The sequence below is a fragment of the Haliotis cracherodii genome, unplaced genomic scaffold (assembly GCF_022045235.1).
Source record: "Haliotis cracherodii isolate W230 unplaced genomic scaffold, xgHalCrac1.p SCAF_25, whole genome shotgun sequence".
In the NCBI taxonomy this organism is placed as follows: Eukaryota; Metazoa; Mollusca; class Gastropoda; order Lepetellida; family Haliotidae; genus Haliotis; species Haliotis cracherodii.
Genome location: NW_027266281.1, coordinates 8,317,015 through 8,338,147, shown reverse-complemented (window position 1 = coordinate 8,338,147; position 21,133 = coordinate 8,317,015). Strand labels below are relative to the sequence as shown.

Genomic DNA, 21,133 nt, shown 5'->3' with positions numbered 1-21,133 from the left:
TAATGAAACAGAGGACGGCTTAAAGACTTCATAGACTTTAAGATGAATTTCAGTATAACAAAATGAATGATTACTCTTGATGAGGTCAATGTGGGAAAACCAGCACCCTCTGCCACGACCCCTTCGTCGGCCTGATCGGGGCATGGTGTGCGCCCTCGGGCCGGTCAGACCACCTCAGGGTGGGTCCTCGTGTCTTTGTTTTTGCATTTTGAGTAATAATTATTATAATAATCACCATAATAATGATTATTCAGAGCTACAGATAAGCTGCGTATCTGCATAAAATATGAATCAGAAATGCAGACATACGCAGTAAAATAAAATCCAAGCTTATCAAATACGCAATGAACATTACAGATAAGCTACAAAAATAAAACTTGTGTGTATCATCAAAATATTGTGAAGTAACCCTACGTATTCCATTAGCAAATCACTGATTTATTTTGAAATTATCAATGGGCATTCCGTCAACCTTGCCAAACTCCACGATGACAGTTACATCATGATCATTTGCCATCAAACTTTCTTGTGGTAGTATCGTGGTATTTTTGAGTCCTATAAAGCTCTCGAACCCACACGACACCAGTTTGCAGGAACTAGATGAATAGTGTTTTTAAATATTTAACTTAAATACCAAGATGTGTTAAAACTAGTGGGTAACAGAAATTTGAATACGCAGGTAGAATTACTGATACCCAATGATTTTAAAATGTATGGGTAAAATACCCACAACACCAAAAGCTTATCTGGAGCTCCTATATGTCACTGAAGTGAACATGACACTTTGTTCAGAACTATCGCCTCCGTGGTCTAGTGGGAGAGCGTCCGCCCGGAGAGTGGAAGGTCCGGAGTTCGATCCCCGGCCGCGTCATACCAAAAGACGTTAAAAGATGGTACATGTTGGTACCCTGTCTGGCGCTTAGCATTAAGGGGCTAAAACAAGGACTGGTCGGCTCGGAGTCAGTATACTGTGTCTGAGTGGGGTATTCATGTTAAACTGCGGCATAGTATCTCAGTGGGCTAGCACTATAAATCGGCATCAGTCCGGACTAGTACAAGCAGACACACAAACACACATACGTACATGCACGTCGCTATATAAGTGCAATAATCTTGGACGCGACGTTAAACCCAATTTCACCTCACCTTGTCAGAACTATTGTATTGGAGCAGGTCACACAAGTCTCACAGCTTAATATACTAGGGCTTCATCTGTGCGTGTATAACATGCATGTTTAATTCCAGGGGACTTGTAATAATTTTGGTGGGTCTCTTGTCAGTGTGTCACTTTGTCGTTATCATGGCATGTGGTGTCCTCCATTATATGAATACAGACCCGGGAAGTTCCGCGGTAGAATTGGTCGTCAGCGAAACCATGTGGCCGTAAAAGGCGACTCTGCTTGTCGTAGGAGGCGACTAACGGGATCGGGTGGTCAGGCTCGCTGACTTGGTTGATGCATGTCATCGACCCCAATTGCGTGGATCGATGCTCATGATATCAATCACTGGATTGTCTGGTCCAGACTTGATTGTGGGTTTGAATCCTGGTTCGCCCCGATTATGTTTCTAGGTTTGTCAGCACCATACCCGTGCTCGTGGGTTTCACCGAAGTGGTAAACGTCTGAAACCTGCATCACTTCGGGCTTTCCTCCCACATCAAGCTGACATGCAGTGTACTGTCTGATCCAGGCTGAACTATTTGCAGACCGTCGTCCTATAGCTGGAATATTGCTGATTTCGGCAAACAAACAAAAAACAAACAAACATGTATACCGTTCCAGACTGGTCCACACGCATGCATGCATGCATCTATCTAAGTGCAATAATCTTTAACATAACCTTAACACCCATTTCAACTTGCCTTATTTTGGGGAATTTATCGAGAGAAAAAAAATTGTCCCAGAAAAAAACAAAACTTGTCTGCAACAAAAATTACATCATTGCAAATCTTGATGAAACAAATTTCTGGTTTTGTGGCTGTAACTGAAAAAAATATCTCATCTCCAGACAAAATCCCAGGCCCACCCCCAGAATATGAAATGGTCGATGCCTAATATTGTCTGGATTAATGAGGTTTCACTTTAGTGGATGATTCTCACATGGATAATCTGTGACTTTCTGTGAATGTTCGCCTTTCCTTCCTCTAGACAAACTTACAGGGTTCATCCAACCTGGATACCACACAACCAATCAGAATGCAGGGACGCCTAGCGGTAACCATGACGATGCATGCTGCTTGTTGTACTGTAGATTGTCGTAGTTGTCATAGTTGTCTCTGAGTGCAAAATGGAGTGGGCGTTGTTTTCCTGTTTCCCTTTGTCAACACATTAACTGTCTTGCTCAAAACAAACGTTTGCTTGTGTTTAAATATTAATGAGGTTCATACAAGCATAAAAAGGCCTTTAATTTTAAGGTGTCTCTTTAAATGCCTTGGTTTTTAGTGTCAATAATTGAAAAGCCTTAAATTTTAGGGGGTCCACAAAATATGATCCCATTCTAAAACCAATCTCAATAAAATCAGATCTCAGTTCTCGCTACCGCTAAACAAAGGTCTGAGGCATCTCATTTTGGGTCACATCAGAGCGAGCTTTCATCCGACCAATGAGAGCATCGCTTACCTGATCATGAAAGTGACTGTCGAAAAGGAATATCTAATCATGCAACCTCGAAAACTTTAACACAGGGTATTCCAAATGATAGTTACGGGCTTAACGACTGAATCCATACAATCTAGACCATCTATTAGCCATTCCAGAATGTTCTTTTGTTCATGTTTCAAATTTTTAATCAAGAATTTGTCAAAATATGTTTCAAAGCATAGTCGCCAATTTGAATTAAGTTCCATAAAGCACGAGAAAGATGCCTTCTGATTGGCTAATGTCGACTGCTTGTCACTCATTCCACTGTCGGTCAAAGTTCGTGCAAGGTCATTCTGACGTGACCCGTAATAGGGTGTTCTCAGATCCTTGTTTAGCGGCAGCGAGAACTAAGATCTGAGTTTAATGAGATTGTCCTCAGACCAATCTCACCGTCCACCCCAATAATAAATGACCAGTTCCTAATTTAGACTAGTTATTGACATCGCTTTTGGTGGTAAAATATAATCCAATGGCTTATTTATTTTTGTCGTAACCATACAGTTAATCATGCTCATTGTGAATACTATAGTAAACGATGGTTAGGAAACACTAATTTTAGTTCGTTATAACCGTAGTTCGTTATAACCGTAGTTCGTTATAAGCATATATACAGCAAATGGACGGGTTCAAAACACATTTCGTTATATCCATCAGTTTGGTATAAGCAGTTTACTGTATTTGTCTTTTTTAATACAAATTTTAGACAGCAGATATCTCCGATATACCTAAAGCCCATGACACACAAGGCAATTTCTATAGGTCAAGGCGACTATACTTGTCGTTAGAGGCGACTAACGGGATTGGATATACCTAAAGCCCATGACACACAAGGCAATTTCTATAGGTCAAGGCGACTATACTTGTCGTTAGAGGCGACTAACGGGATTGGGTGGTCAGACTCGATGACTTGGTTGATGCATGTCATCGATTCCAATTGCATGGATCAATGCTCATGATATCAATCACTGGATTGTCTGGTCCAGACTTGATTGTGGGTTTGAATCCTGGTTCGCCCCGATTATGTTTCTAGGTTTGTCAGCACCATACCCGTGCTCGTGGGTTTCACCGAAGTGGTAAACGTCTGAGACCTGCATCACTTCGGGCTTTCCTCCCACATTAAGCTGACATGCCGTGATATAACTGGAATACTGTTAAAAGCGGTGTTAAACCCAACTCACTCACTCACTCACCTTTGTCAAATATTCAGCATCTCTCAGCATGTTGGTTTGGAAGGGTGATGTTGGTAGCGTTTCCTTGGCATCAACCCAGATTGTGGGGAGAGTTTGAGTTAATTGCTTTGTGTCATGGGGTTTATCATCTTCCCGAGGCAAGAGCGTCCACTAGCCTTTCTATCAAAGTCTTGTTTCCATCCTAGCCACATCAAGCCCACTTTCCTGTGCTAAATATGATTGAACTATCGCACATATCAATAGTCCAATCAGAGAACATTTCACAAAATCAACATACACGACTGGTGCACCTTCGTATGAAAGTGATTTACCACTGCCTGTCTTTGTTGACATGAAGATGTCATTCAGCCAGGGTAACGTCAAGAAAAGTGGCCTTGATGTGGCAAGGGTAGAAACTATGCTTTGATATGGGCTAGTGGACACACTTGCCTCGGGAAGATAGGGCTTTATTACCTGTAGTTGGGATTGTTGTTTCCTTGGAAACGTTTCCTCACGTGGGCTGCACATGTGTTTCTGTCTGTTCATGTGTCTGGGTTGAGTGTTTTATTGGGTTTTAGTTTAATTGCATTTCTTATTTTCCAATCTTTTTATTTTTTTATTATTTCAGTCTCCCAACAATACTTTTTAGAGATTGAGCAAACTTCTATCTTTGAAATGTTATTTCATTTTCTTTGCTATCAACCAAATTGTGATTCTTTATATCAACCTTTCCGACAATACTTTCTACAGATCAGCAAAAAAATTATGTCATTAAATATTTTTTTCAATTTGTCTTTGCCATGTTTACTTACAAACAGATTGTTTTTTCTTTCCTTCACCCCCCAACAATACTTTTTGAAGGCCAACTAGATCAGTTCTACTTTATTAATGCAAGCAAGGAATCGTCACATGTCTCTCATATGTCTTTCACATATTTCAGAATGATAATTAAAGACATATGATGCTTTTTGTGTTTCTTTGAATGACAAGCCAGGAGTTATCTCCCTTCTCACATGACAGGATCAAAAGAAACACAAAATACCTTGATCTTAATTTGATTTTATCTGATTGTGTTGTCTGATTTGCAAACAGGAATAATATTTAAAAATGCCGAATAGTTGTTTGTCCTATTAATGTGTTTGAACGGATTGTTTGCAGATATCGACAGCTCTCAATCCTTTGTACAGAGTGGTGCAAGCTATGGGTCCATGAGCTCAAGTTTAGGTAAGAGTTGTGCCCCTTAGCGTGCCAGGATCTGAATCCCAGATTCGCCTCAATTGTGATTCTTGGTATGTTAAAACATGCTCATCGGTTTCCCCAAAGTGGTCAATGTCTTCGACTGCCCATTGCACGAGTTGGGTATCTTTCCCTCGCCCCATCATGAGACTGCCACACTGGTGTAACTGCAATCAGAGTTGCGTCCCTTGGGCACACCAGAACACTATGATCATGGGTTCAGATCCCAGTTCGCCCTGATTATGTTTCTGGGGCGGTCAGGTAGCCTTGTGGTTAAAGCGTTTGCTCGTCATGCTGAAGACCAGGGTTCGATTCCCGACATGGGTACAATGTGTGAAGCCCATTTCAGGTGTCGCTTGCCTTGATGTTGCTGGAATATTGCTAAAAGTGGCGTAAAACCGTACTCACTCACTCACTCACTCACTCACTCACTCACTCACTCACTGATTATGTTTCTAGGTTTGTCAGCACCATACCCGTGCTTGTGTGTTTCACCGAAGTGGTAAACGTCTGAGACCTGCATCACTTCGGGCTTTCCTCCCACATTAAGCTGACACGCCGTGATATAACTGAAATACTGTACAATGCTGTATATAATCCAGCCTCTGATGTGACAGAATTGTTCCAAACTGATACCCTGGTGGTCTGTTTTGCTAACTCAGCAAGTCTAAGACCAAAGTTGAATTGTTCGCCATATGGTTGTTGTATACTACTCACAAAAAGTTAAGGACCACACGATTCTTTCATATTACTATAACCCATGAAGACCCGTGGTAGAATAGATCTTCAGCAACCCATGCTTGCCGTAAGCTGGAATATTATTATTATGATATAGCTGGAATATTATTGACTGAAGCTTAAACAAAAGAAATAAAACTGACATTTTATTCACATGCTATCAACATGCTATCAGCATGCCATCAACATACTGTCAAAATGCCATCAATATGCCATCAAAATCCATCAACATGCCATCGAGCATGGTTGGCCTGTCAAAATGCCATCAACATGCTTTCAAAATGCCATCAACATGCTGTCAAAATGCCATCAACATGCCATTCACATGCCATTAACATGCTACCAACATGGTGTCACCGTGCGACCACCGTTCTACCAACATGGTGTCACCGTGCGACCACCGTTCTACCAACATGGTGTCACCGTGCGACCACCGTTCTACCAACATGGTGTTACCGTGCGACCACGTTCTACCAACATGGTGTCACCGTGCGACCACCGTTCTACCAACATGGTGTCACCGTGCGACCACCGTTCTACCAACATGGTGTTACCGTGCGACCACGTTCTACCAACATGGTGTCACCGTGCGACCACCGTTCTACCAACATGGTGTCACCGTGCGACCACCGTTCTACCAACATGGTGTCACCGTGCGACCACCGTTCTACCAACATGGTGTTACCGTGCGACCACGTTCTACCAACATGGTGTCACCGTGCGTCCACCGTTCTACCAACATGGTGTCACCGTGCGACCACCGTTCTACCAACATGGTGTTACCGTGCGACCACGTTCTACCAACATGGTGTCACCGTGCGACCACCGTTCTACCAACATGGTGTCACCGTGCGACCACCGTTCTACCAACATGGTGTCACCGTGCGACCACCGTTCTACCAACATGGTGTCACCGTGCGACCACCGTTCTACCAACATGGTGTCACCGTGCGACCACGTTCTACCAACATGGTGTTACCGTGCGACCACCGTTCTACCAACATGGTGTCACCGTGCGACCACCGTTCTACCAACATGGTGTCACCGTGCCACCACCGTTCTACCAACATGCCATCAACAGGCTAACTAGCATGGTTGGCCTAGCCAAGGTTGTTCAACATTCATCACAGTCACCTGACACCCTGTATGTTGCAGCGAAGGAGTTGGAGCCGGTCGTGCCAGGGTCGGCAACGCCGCCACAAACGCCACCTGGACATCATCGGGCTGATTCACTGGACGAGTCTGACGTTGACTTTCTACACGATGCTAATGAAGAGAAGGACATCTTTAGGACAAAGGTATTGTGGCCTCCTAGGACAGAGTCATGAGCTGTGTGCCTGTATTTCTGTCCTCGCATCCATGGTAGTCGTTAGATCCTTGGTAGGAGTCGCATCCATCGTAGCAGTTAGATCCTTGGTAGGACTCGCATCCATGGTAGTAGTTAGATCCTTGGTAGGACTCCCATCCATGGTAGTAGTTAGATCCTTGGTAGGACTCCCATCCATGGTAGTAGTTAGATCCTTGGTAGGACTCGCATCAATGGTAGTCGTTAGATCCTTGGTAGGACTCGCATCCATGGTAGTAGTTAGATCCTTGGTAGGACTCGCATCCATGGTAGGTTAGATCCTTGGTAGGAGTCGCATCCATCGTAGCAGTTAGATCCTTGGTAGGACTCCCATCCATGGCAGTCGTTAGATCCTTGGTAGGACTCCCATCCATGGTAGTAGTTAGATCCTTGGTAGGACTCGCATCAATGGTAGTAGTTAGATCCTTGGTAGGAGTCGCATCCATCGTAGCAGTTAGATCCTCAGTAGGACTTGTATCCATCGTAGCAGTTAGATCCTCAGATCCTCTAGATCCTAGATAGTACTCAAATCCATTTTAAGACTCAGATTCATGGTAATACTTAGATTCATGGTAGTACTCAGATCCTAAGTAGGACACAGATCCATGGTAGTACTGAGATCCATGGTAATACTTAGATCCATGGTAGTAGTGAGATCCATGGTAATACTTAGATCCATGGTAGTACTTAGATCCATGGTAATACTTAGATCCATGGTAGTACTGAGATCCATGGTAATACTTAGATCCATGGTAGTACTGATATCCATGGTAGTACTTAGATCCATGGTAATACTGAGATCCATGGTAATACTTAGATCCATGGTAGTACTTAGATCCATGGTAGTACTTAGATCCATGGTAGTACTTAGATCCATGGTAATACTTAGATCCATGGTAGTACTGAGATCCATGGTAATACTTAGATCCATGGTAGTACTGATATCCATGGTAGTACTTAGATCCATGGTAGTACTGAGATCCATGGTAATACTTAGATCCATATAAGTACTTAGATCCATGGTAGTACTTAGATCCATGGTAGTACACAGATCCATGGAAGTACTTAGATCCATGGTAGTACTTAGATCCATGGAAGTACTTAGATCCATGGTAGTACTTAGATCCATGGTAGTACTTAGATCCACAGTAGTACTTAGATCCATGGTAGTACACAGATCCATGGAAGTACTTAGATCCATGGTAGTACTTAGATCCATGGTAGTACTTAGATCCATGGTAGTAAACAGATCCACGGTAGTACTTAGATCCATGGTAGTACTTAGATCCATGGTAGTACTTAGATCCATGGTAGTACACAGATCCATGGAAGTACTTAGATCCATGGTAGTACACAGATCCATGGAAGTACTTAGATCCATGGTAGTACTTAGATCCATGGTAATACTTAGATCCATGGTAGTACACAGATCCATGGAAGTACTTAGATCCATGGTAGTACTTAGATCCATGGTAGTACTTAGATCCATGGTAGTACACAGATCCACGGTAGTACTTAGATCCACGGTAGTACTTAGATCCATGGTAGTACTTAGATCCAAGGAAGTACTTAGATCCATGGTAGTACACAGATCCATGGTAGTACTTAGATCCATGGTGCGACTCAGATCCTTGGTAATACTTAGATCCATGGAAGTACTTAGATCCATGGTAGTATTTAGATCCATGGTAGTACTTAGATCCATTGAAGTACTTAGATCCTTGGTAATACTTAGATCCATGGTAATACTTAGATCCATGGTAATACTCAGATCTTTAGTAGGACACAGATCCATGGTACGACTCAGATCCTTGGTAATACTTAGATCCATGGTAGTACTTATATCCACGGTAGTACTTAGATCCACGGTAGTACTTAGATCCATGGTAGTACTTAGATCCATTGTAGTACTTAGATCCATGGTAGTACTCAGATTTTTAGTAGGACACAGATCCATGGTGCGACTCAGATCCATGGTGGGTGATTATTTGTGTGGCTTAGTGCGTGGACCATTGCCTGTGTAAAACATCATTCACTGATTGCTTTCCAGACTGCCTTGTTTGTGTCCGACCTCGCACGGAAAAGTCGCAAGAAGTTGTCCAAGCTGTATAAGATCTACCACTGGTGAGTCCCTCCGTCATCCCCCTCCGTCAGCTGTCTCCGTTAGCTCCAATGGGGTGGTCTGATTTTTATTTCAACATGTGAGGCAAAATAAAAATAACAACACTTACTGTTATGGATGAAACTTGAAGTAGCAGATCTGGGTTAGAACAGGTCTTCAGCAACTCATGCTTGATGTCCTGTTTGGGCTTAGTCATTGCCTTGCAAAAGCCTCAGACTTCTCCAGCACACTTTGAGGGGGACCACCTCCGTGGTCTAGTGGTAGAGCGTCCTCCAGGAGAGTGGAAGGCCGGGGTTCGATCCTCGGCCGCAACATACCAAAAGATGTTAAAAGATGGTACTTGTTGTCACCCTGTCTGGCGCTCGACATTGAGGGGCTAAAACAAGGACTGGTCGGCTCGGAGTCAGTATACTGTGTCTGAGTGGGGTATTCATGTTAAACTGCGACATGGTATCTCAGTGGGCTAGCACTATAAATCGACATTAGTCCGGACTAGTACAAGCAGACACAGACACACGTGCATGCACATCGCTATATAAGTGCAATAATCTTTCACCTCACCTCACCTCACTTTGGCAAAATATCAGATCTCACCAGAAGATGGCTGCAGAATCGGTAGCTACTTTGCGAAGACCTACACTCCTTACCTAGCACACCACTGTTAAACAGGCCTTTTTGTCAATTTGTTGTCAATTCTTCAACTATTCCAAGCTAGTTGCACATCTGCTGATGCCACAATGGTCTCCATTCTGATTCCTGTGATATGGCAACAAGGTAGCCATCTTTGAATTTATAAAACAATTATCAGTTTTCAAAAGTATGGCTGCCTTCTGTCTCTCCCCTCCTACCTCCTTGGGTTGCTAGCTTAAATTTATCTCTGCTGTTTCCAGGAACCTGTTCACCATTGCTATCTTCTATGGACTGCCGGTAGCTCAACTAGTCATCACGTACCAGAACGTAAGAGTAAAAAAAAAGGATGATTTTTTAATATTTTTTTCAGCAATTTATCTTCAAATCGGAACCTTTAATGACATAGAGACGTGTTCAATAGGTTTTCGTTCTGCCTTTGAAGAATGAATTCTGACATGTGTTGTTGAAATTTGTGTCTGGACTCAGGCTGAACTAGTGATCCAACATGAGATGGTATTCGGGATTCAGGGTGAACTAGTGAGCCAATATTAGAAGGTATTCGGGATTCAGGGTGAACTAGTGAGCCAACATTAGAAGGTATTCGGGATTCAGGGTGGACTAGTGAGCCAATATTAGAAGGTATTCGGGATTCAGGGTGAACTAGTGAGCCAATATTAGAAGGTATTCGGGATTCAGGGTGAACTAGTGAGCCAACATTAGAAGGTATTCGGGATTCAGGGTGAACTAGTGATCCAACATTAGATGGTATTCGGGATTCAGGGTGAACTAGTGAGCCAACATTAGATGGTATTTGGGATTCAGGGTGAACCAGTGAGCCAACATTAGAAGTATTCGGGATTCAGGGTGAACCAGTGATCCAACATTAGAAGTATTCGGGATTCAGGGTGAACTAGTGAGCCAACATTAGAAGTATTCGGGATTCAGGGTGAACTAGTGAGCCAACATTAGAAGTATTCGGGATTCAGGGTGAACTAGTGAGCCCACATTATGATCTACAATATAGATATATAGAATACTAAATGAGTTTCATAAAATTGGTATTACACTGTAGTGAGTTTAGTATTTTATTTATTACTTATTTATTTAGTAATACAGACCCATGAAGATCCGGGGTAAAATAGGTCTTCAGCAACCCATGCTTGCCGTAAAAGGTGACTTTGCTTGTCGTAAGAGGCGACTATCGGGATCAGGCGGTCAGGCTCGCTGATGCATGGTCATCGACCCCATTTGCTAGGACCGATGCTCATGATATCAATAACTGGATTGTCTGGTCCAGACTCGATTATTTACAGACCGCCGTCATATAGCTGGAATATTCCTGAGTGCGGCGTTAATAAAAAAAAGTAAAGCAAAGCAAAGCAAAGCAAGCTAGTAATTCATCGCTTGATCTCATCCAAGCTATATCTCCTGTGGGAGCCAGTTTCGGATGATAAATGTGGTTAAACAACTGCTGGCTTACACTTGTGCTCATAATATCAATCACCAGTTAGTGAAGACATGTTTTGTTGTCGCAGGTTCTGGTTGCAACTGGGAATGAAGACCTGTGCTACTACAACTTTGACTGCGCCCACCCCCTCGGTGTCCTCAGCTGCTTCAACAACGTCTTCAGCAACATCGGCTATGTCCTGCTCGGGATACTCTTCATCCTCCTTGTCTGGCGCAGGTAACGCATCCATCGTTTTGTTAGGACCTGGAAATTCTTCCAAAAGAATATGCGCAACAGACCATCTTATGAGACAGTATTTGCCTGTGTGAGATTTGTTTGTGAGATTTGATTTGATTTGTCAAATAATATTCCAGCTATATGATGACAGTCTGTAAATAATTGAGTCTGGATCAGACAGTCCTGTGATCGACATCATGAGTGAGTGAGTATGGTTTTACGCCGCTTTTAGCAATATTCCAGCAATATCACGGCGGGGGACACCAGAAATGGGCTTCACACATTGTACCCATGTCGGGAATCGAACCCGGGTCTTCGGCGTGACTAGCGAACGCTTTAACAACTAGGCTACCCGACCGCCCCTTGACATCATGAGCATCGTCTACCAGAAGCATGGAGTTAACTGATTGTCAAAGTTATGTGCCTTTATTGTCTCTCTTATTGACCAATCAGATTCCACCTCTCATATCACTTGTATTTGCTTCAAAGAAAATGGCGGCGCCCAGTCAAGACGATCTGATTGATAAGCAAGATATATATTGTAATAAAAGGGGTCTGATGTCGCAAAGTGCTTTAAATCACATGAACCGGATGTTGATTTCGATACACGATTATGTCTCCACAATTCCCGCCTAGTTTGGCAAGGGTGGAAACTGGACTTTTATAGTCAGTTAACTCCCTTGCTTTGGGAAGATGCATGAGAACTGATCCACGCAATTGGGATCGATGAAATGCATCAACCAAGTCAGCGAGCCTGATTCCGTTGGACACCTCTTATGACGGGCATTGTTGCCTTTTACGGCAAGCATGGGTTGCTGAAGACCTTTTTTACCCAGTATGGTGCAGTAGATGGGGTGTCTGTCCAGACAGCGGAAGGTAGGTGGTTTGATACCCAGACTGCATCATACAAATATAATGTCAATGCCTAATAGAATAACAAGTCTTTATTATGCTCTGAAAAATTCCATACTGTCGTGTAGCTGGAATATTGCTAAATGTGGTTAAACAACAAACAAACAAATGCTGGCTTACACTTTGAGAATAAGCGCAAAATTGATGTGCTCATAATGTCAATCACATTTCATTCGGCATGAAAAGCAAAAGAAGGTGAATATTTTGTGAATGGATCACTGAAAACAGGTGTTTCTTGAAAAGGATAACTAAAGTACTCATGGAAATGAAAAAACCCTGTTTTGCTGGATTTAATAATCGACACAAAGCATTACGTAGATGTTGATACGAAATAACAAAACAACTGGAAAAGTACTAGTCTGGATTTGCTAGTTTTATCTCAGTGCTCAATACAAAATGTACTTTACAGAAGGTATTTGTAGGCACTTTCAACATTCAAAAATAAAACTCCAAGTCCAAATTGACATGGCAGAAACAGGCTATAGGCATTATACAAATTAGCCTGGAATTTTTTTTAAAAATAACAGCTATGTTGATGTTCATAATAATAATGGCATGTAAGTTGTTGTTTGAGAAGGGAATATGTTTCTTTTACGTTCTGATATTTCGACGCTGATTCACTATCCCACAATGCAACTCACAAATCACTAACCACTGACAAATCACATGCACGTGGGTTTCAAGCACCTGTTTTCACCTGTCGTCAAGGTGTCATAGGTCATGGACATTCACCTTGATCTACTAACACCTGGCTATGCTCAGTTTCACAATAGTCTGTTTTGTTCATATTTTTACACACTTTTACGTGTAAAAAGACATAAAAACCTTTGATACGCTGAATTTGTGCCAAGGCCCAATTAGTACTAATTGAGTTGTTTGAATATTTATATATTTTGTATATTTACTGCATTTATTTAAAATCTGAGATCGAAAAAACATTTTTTTTTCATTTCCGTGAGTACTTTATCCCTGCCCTAAAAATATGTGTTTGTTGCCTGACAAACCTTGTCTTGCCTTGTTGTCTGGTTGGCTCGGAGTCAGTATATTTTGTCTGAGTGGGGTATTCATGTTAAACTGCGGCATGGTATCTCAGTGGGCTAGCACTATACAGGGATAGAACAAGGACTGGTCGGCTCGGAGTCAGTATACTGTGTCTGAGTGGGGTATTCATGTTGAACTGTGGCATGGTATCTCAGTGGGCTAGCACAATGCAGGGATAGAACAAGGACTGGTCGGCTCGGAGTCAGTATACTGTGTCTGAGTGTGGTATTCATGTTAAACTGCGGCATGGTATCTCAGTGGGCTAGCACTATGAAACTGGCAGAAGGCCAGGCCAGTCCAAGTCGGGAAACACCCAATTGCAAGCATGTGGCTATGTAAGTGAAATATTTGATAGCAAAGTGAAAATGTCCATTCAACTCTCTATCACCTCAAGACTTTAAGATGTATATCTCGATGTTTCAGAGATTCTTTGCACAAGAGGCTGGTGAGAGAGCACGGAGATGTAGAACAGGTATGAAGCACAGTGAATAGAAAGATATTTTCTTATGGTATGCTTGGTGAGAAGAGAAACAATGATCATGTACATATTTATGACTGAAAAAAAAAGTCATTATGTTTTAATTTCCAATTTTTTTTATGTAAATAAAATCCAAGTCCAACAGTAGGAAAGTACTGTATTTTACTCAAGGATTACATTTATGTAGGGAGGTCCTTTCCCAGGTTGATAGTATACAACTGTTTATTTGGTTACACAACCATTTGTTTGGTTACGTACTAGTTTGAACAACCGAAAGAAAAAATAAGACACTGCCGACCACACTATGTTTTCCAAAACCAATTCTTTTATTATTTTAAGTCTATCGTATTGGGAGTTTTAGAGGTACATTTGTCAAACAGCCTAACTTTCTTTTGAAGATGTTAGGTGTGCTAGTGTTTGGTGTTGCTGATGGTGGAACCCATTAGACTTTGAACGAAATGCAGACATGACCAAATATGGATGCACGACAGAAATGAACAAATATGGAAGTATGACAGACATGACCAAATATGGATGCATAACGGAAATGACCAAATATGGATGTGTGACTGAAATGACCAAATGTGGATTGGTGACGGAAATGACTAAATATTGATGGATGATGGAAATGACCAAATATGGATGTATGACGGAAATGACCAAATATGGAAAAATGACGGAAATGACCAAATATGGAAGTATGACCGACATAACCAAATGTGGATGCATGACGGAAATGACCAAATATGGATGGATGACGGAAATGACCAAATATGGATGGATGACGGAAATTACCAAATATGAATGGATGACGGCAATGACCAAATATGGATGCATGATGGATTGCCAAATGTGGATACATGACCATGAAAACCTTGCAAGACTGGCTTCATTTTCATTAGAGGCGCCAACTCTATGTTAGCGTAAGAAGTAGCTATGCTACACTCTTTCAATGCCTGAAATATAGTATAACGATGTAAAACAGCACTGTTTGAGTGTAAACACTGCCACACTTTGTTGACAGGCTGGTGTCAGTGTTTACTGAATTCAGATCGAAATCCCACTCAAAGCGCTGTATTCAAGCAATGCCGCTTCACTCAGCATCATTGGTAACACCAAAGTGTTTGCAAGATTTTGTCCTGGTAGAATTGAGACAAACATATTGTGTTTTCAATGTAGAGCTAGGTTACGTGTAGACCTATCTAAATTGAACATTTGAAACCTGATGCTGTGAATTTGGTTCCAAATTTAATGTAGCGTGGTTCAATCTACAGGTTACGAACTTACATTATGTTATGTCCATAATTCACTTACAGTTTAAGTTTTGAAGCAGGGTTTCCTCCCTCCATACGTCCCCTCTCTTCCAACACTCACTCACTCACTCGATCAACATGATCACTCACTCTGATAAAAAAACTCACTCTGATAAGAAAACTCACTCACTCACTCACTCACTCACTCACTCACTCACTCAACCAGATCACTCACTCTGATAAGGAAACGCACTCACTCTGATAAAAAAAACCTCACTCCGATAAGAAAACTCACTCACTCACTCACTCACTCACTCACTCACTCACTCAACCAGATCACTCACTCTGATTAGAAAACGCACTCACTCACTAGCTCTGATAAAAAAAACTCACTCTGATAAGAAAACTCACTCACTCTGTTACTCACTCAACGAGATCACTCACTCACTCACTCACTCACTCACTCACTCACTCACTCAGATCACTCACTCTGATAAGAAAACTCACTCACTCACTCACTCAACCAGATCACTCACTCTGATTAGAAAACGCACTCACTCACTCGCTCTGATAAAAAAACTCACTCCGATAAGAAAACTCACTCACTCACTCACTCTGATAATTTAAAAACCCTGATAAGAAAACTCACTCACTCACTCACTCACTCACTCACTCACTCACTCACTCACTCAACCAGATCACTCACTCACTCACTCATTCACTCAACCAGATCACTCACTCTGATTAGAAAACGCACTCACTCACTCTCTCTGATAAAAAAAACTTACTCCGATAAGAAAACTCACTCACTCACTCACTCTGATAAAAAAACTCACCCCGATAAAAAAACTCACTCACTCACTCACTCACTCACTCACTCACTCAACCAGATCACTCACTCACTCAACCAGATCACTCACCAGATCACTCACTCACTCACTCTCAACCAGATCACTCACTCTGATAAGAAAACGCACTCACTCGCTCACTCAACCAGATCACTCACTCCGATAAGAAAACTCACTCACTCACTCACTCACTCACTCACTCACTAACTCACTCAACCAGATCACTCACTCTGATAAGAAAACGCACTCACTCACTCGCTCTGATAAAAAAAACTCACTCCGATAAGGAAACTCACTCACTCACTCAACCAGATCACTCACTCTGATAAAAAAAACTCACTCCGATAAGAAAACTCACTCACTCACTCACTCACTCACTCACTCACTCACTCACTCACTCAACCAGATCACTCGCTCTGATTAAAAAAAACTCACTCCGATAAGAAAACTCACTCACTCACTCACTCACTCACTCACTCACTCACTGATTTCCCTTTGGCCTCATCACTTCCCAGAGTGTGTTGCTTGGTGTTTCAGAGGTTTGGCATCCCACAGCACTTTGGCCTGTTCTACGCGATGGGTGTTGCCCTGGTGATGGAGGGCGTGATGAGCGCTTGCTACCACGTGTGCCCCAACTACTCCAACTTCCAGTTTGGTGAGGACCGACAGTAACCATAGAAACCGATGTTTGAGGTGTGCCACTGGGCACGTGTAGCATCTTTGCCCTTTTGAATTTATGTGCCACCAAGAACAATACTCATTTCACCAAGCGCCCGTGAAGATCCGGGGTAGAATAGGTCTTCAGCAACCCATGCTTGCCGTAACAGGTGACCATGCTTGTCGTAAGAGGCGACTAATGGGATCGGGTGGTCAGGCTCGCTGACTTGGTTGATGCATGTCTTCGTATCACAATTGCATGGATCAATGCTCATGATGTCAATCACTGGATTGTCTGGTCCAGACTCGATTATTTACAGACCGCCGTCATATGGCTGGAGTGAGTGAGTGAGTTAAAGTTTAACATCATATCGGCAATATTTCAGACATATCATGACGAAACAAAATTTGATATAACAATATTCATATAGCTGGAATATTGCTGAGTGCGACGTTAAGCAACAAACAAACAATATTTTGCTTATTGTCAATTAGACCTGTATGTCACTGTTGTGCATTTATGCATCACACGAACAAATACAAATTAGCAGCTATCGGTATTTTTAGAAATGTCTACTCATTGATGTAAAAATATTTTGAAAAAGCCAAAGTATACCCAATGATAACATGTGTCTAAATACTTAATGGCCAGAAAAGCCATCTAGAACCACGCACAAGGCTAATCACCACCAACCTGACTTTTAAAGATATAGGGAATACGGGTCACCCAGTCGTCTAAGGCGCCGCGATTCGCTGTGCAGAGTTGCATCTCTTGGGCACGCCAGAAAACTATGATTGTGGGTTCAAATCGCAGTTCGCCCCGATTATGTTTATAGTTTTGTCAGCACCATACCCGTGCTCGTGGGTTTCACCGAAGTGGTGAACATCTGAGACCTGCATCACTTCGGGCTTTCCTCCCACATTAAGCTGACACAGCGTGATATGACTTCAATAGTGTTAAAAGCGGCGTTAAACCCAACCCCAGCACTAGAAATTGGCACCAGTCCTGTAGTCCTTGCCAAACTACCCAATAGTTACGATATCATAAGGACTATCTAGTCTACTACTAGGACTTTGTGTTATCATCATACGGACGAGTGGATCAAACCTGTTAGTTTCTACAGCTGCAACCTACTCACTTAGGATCTAGAAATTCAGTCAGTAAAGTCCTGTGATCCCTGAAATATTCCTGTTTCAGACACGTCGTTCATGTACATCATAGCGTGTTTGTGTATGCTGAAGATATACCAGTCGCGCCATCCCGACATCAACGCCAAGGCGTACCAGGCGTACCTGTGCATGGCCCTCGTTATCTTCATGGCCGTAATTGGAGTGGTAAGGTTGTTTAATATGTACAGTTAATCCGATGAACTCATAATTTCATAATTATAATCTGATAAAGGATTCCAGTCTGTACACAATCTCATTATGATCAGATCTTAGTTCTTGCTACCGCTAAACAGGTATCTGAGGACATCCCATTACGGGTCACGTCAGACTGACCTTGCGTGATCTTTGACCGACCAATAGAATGACCAATCAGAAGGCAGCTTTCTCGTGCTTTACGGCACTAATTTCAAATTGGCGACTACGCTTCGAAACATATTTTGGCAAATTCACGATTACAAATTTGAAATCTGAACAAAAGAAAACTCTGGAATGGCTAATAGATCGTCTAGATTGTATGGATTAAGTCGTTAAACCCGTAACTATCGTTCGGAATACCCTGTGTTGAAGTTTTTGAGATTGCATGATTAGAAATCACATTCCGACTGTCACTTTCATAATCTGGTAAGCAACGCTCTGATTAGTCGGATGAAAGGTCGTTCTGACATGACCCGTAATGGGATGTCCTCAGATCTTTGTTAAGCGGTAGCGAGAACTAAGGTCTGATTTTAATGTGATTGATATGTACAGTTAATCCCATGAACTCAGTTTCATAATTATAATCTGATAAATCTACAAAGGAGGTCATGTTTAGTTTGTTGTTTTAACTTCGCACTCAGCCATATTCCAGTCTGGACCAGATAATCCAGTGTTTGACATCATGAGCATCGTTCTACGCAAATGAGATACGATGATGATGAAGTTCAGTGGGTTGATGAAGACCAATTCTAACTCGGATCTTCACAGGTCATGAGGCCAAGTACTAGATGTTACCATGGTTACGTGTCGTTTTTCCCAAATTGAAACAATTTGTTAATCCAGAAATCTGTTTTGTAAAAGAACCTCCCGTGAAACCAACAAAAACAAACAAGTGGTATACAATCAACAAATGTATTAAAAAAATTAACTAGGTTTACTGTGCACACTCGGTGGTTAGTGATGGTAGTCATGGTTACGGCAGGGATGTGTTTTTTGAAGCTGGAAACATGTTTGAGGATCGTTTACACTCCAGCATTCCAGAAGAAGGATTAAATGCACAGTGTGAGATAGGATAAGTATTTCTTGATATACATTTTACTGTAAAATTTTCAAATTATGTGGTCACTTATTTTTCGTGAATTTCGTAGTTTTGCACCTGTCTTGTGGCCTGCATTTTTCTGATAAACTTACCTACAGCTGAAATAGCTTATTGAAGTGAATTAAGCGATCACTAGTGTAAACATACCGACATGCACTTTCGGAAAGCAATAACACAAAAGTCAAGTACACTTCAAAACAAATTGATTCATTTAACCATTTGTCAAAATGTAAAATGTTCAAAATATTGTTTGAATTTTTTTTTCTTTCTTTCAATATGACACAAACACCTCAAAAAATTATTTGGTAAGATTTAATTTATAAAATGCCGAATTCAAATAATGACTGTTTTGTTTCAGTAACTTATACACATTTAAAACCAGTTTTTGATTTTGACTCGCATGTTAAACTTTTCAGTGTATTTGACAATTTTTGTGACAGACAAATGTGAAGTTCTATTCGAGTTCTACACAAAAAGTTTTTTTTTCAAGTTAGATGCATTTCTGTACCGTGTAGGCATTTCGCGAAATATTACACGACTTCAGAATTGTGCAGTTCAGCGGGGACTGACTTGTTGACCTCATTCTGATATTATGCAGATACCGTCTTACATAACAATGTGAAGCCCATTTCTGGTGTCCCCCGCCATGATATTGCTGGAATATTGCTAAAAGCGGCGTAAAACCATACTCACTCACTCACTCACTCACTCACTCACTATTCTCATGATAACTCCAGTGAGGGGATTAAACAGGGCAACTTACTGGATTGGGTTGTCAGGCTCAGTGACAAAGCGACTGTATTATTGTCTTGATGAAATTGACCATTGCTCACAATATCAACTGTCTGGTCTGATCGCCATTATTTACAGGCCGCAGTCACACTGATGGAATATTGCTCGGAGAGGTGTCAAACAACCAAATAAACATATGTCATTTACTTCAGGTATATATGCGTCTGGTGTGTTTACGTTCAGGTATATGCATCTGGTTTTTTCACTTTCTGGTATATGCAACTGGTGTGTTTACTTTCAGGTATATGCAACTGGTGTGTTTACTTACAGGTATATGCAACTGGTGTGTTTACTTACAGGTATATGCAACTGGTGTGTTTACTTACAGGTATATGCAACTGGTGTGTTTACTTACAGGTATATGCAACTGGTGTGTTTACTTTCAGGTATATGCAACTGGTGTGTTTACTTACAGGTATATGCAACTGGTGTGTTTACTTACAGGTATATGCAACTGGTGTGTTTACTTACAGGTATATGCAACTGGTGTGTTTACTTACAGGTATATGCAACTGGTGTGTTTACTTACAGGTATATGCAACTGGTGTGTTTACTTACAGGTATATGCAACTGGTGTGTTTACTTTCAGGTATATGCAACTGGTGTGTTTACTTACAGGTATATGCAACAGGTCTGTTTTGGATCATGTATGCCATCGTCCATATGCTGGTCAGCCTGCTGCTCAGTGCACAGATCTACTACATGGGCAGGTGGCAGATAGGTGAGCTTTTGTTGGTTTGTTTCTTGTATAACGCCGCACTCTTCAATAATACAGCTACATGACGTCAAGCTGTAACTAATCAAGTCAAGTATTTCTTACTGACCATTACGACAATTGTTCCGTTGTCTTTTTAATTGTTTGTGAACTGGCCCATAGAAATTTGACATCATCGTTGGTGCAGATGATTGAAGATAACGCAATCCCATCATTCCAACAACAGAGCGAATCCCGGTTCGCCCGATTATGTTTCTAGGTTTGTCAGCACCATACCCTTGCTCGTGGGTTTCACGGAAGTGGTAAACGTCTGAGACCTGCATCACTTCGGGCTTTCCTCCCACATTAAGCTGACACGCTGTGATGTAACTGGAATACTGTTAAAAGCGGCGTTAAACCCGACTCACTCA

General features: G+C 41.7%; 1 protein-coding gene across 2 annotated transcripts in view; it reads left to right on the top strand.

Moving 5' to 3' along the window:
* LOC139472781 (SID1 transmembrane family member 1-like) overlaps positions 1-21,133 on the top strand; it is a 51,903-nt gene that overhangs the window by 18,571 nt on the left and 12,199 nt on the right. The window contains exons 9-18 of one of the 2 annotated variants that reach the window (XM_071255251.1): positions 2,148-2,213; positions 4,967-5,032; positions 6,938-7,080; positions 9,178-9,251; positions 10,140-10,206; positions 11,415-11,563; positions 13,940-13,988; positions 16,633-16,750; positions 17,951-18,087; positions 20,627-20,729. In XM_071255251.1, coding sequence (XP_071111352.1) covers positions 2,148-2,213; positions 4,967-5,032; positions 6,938-7,080; positions 9,178-9,251; positions 10,140-10,206; positions 11,415-11,563; positions 13,940-13,988; positions 16,633-16,750; positions 17,951-18,087; positions 20,627-20,729 — 972 coding nt within the window. The remainder of the gene's footprint in view (positions 1-2,147; positions 2,214-4,966; positions 5,033-6,937; positions 7,081-9,177; positions 9,252-10,139; positions 10,207-11,414; positions 11,564-13,939; positions 13,989-16,632; positions 16,751-17,950; positions 18,088-20,626; positions 20,730-21,133) is intronic. The other variant, XM_071255252.1, reaches the window with a different exon arrangement.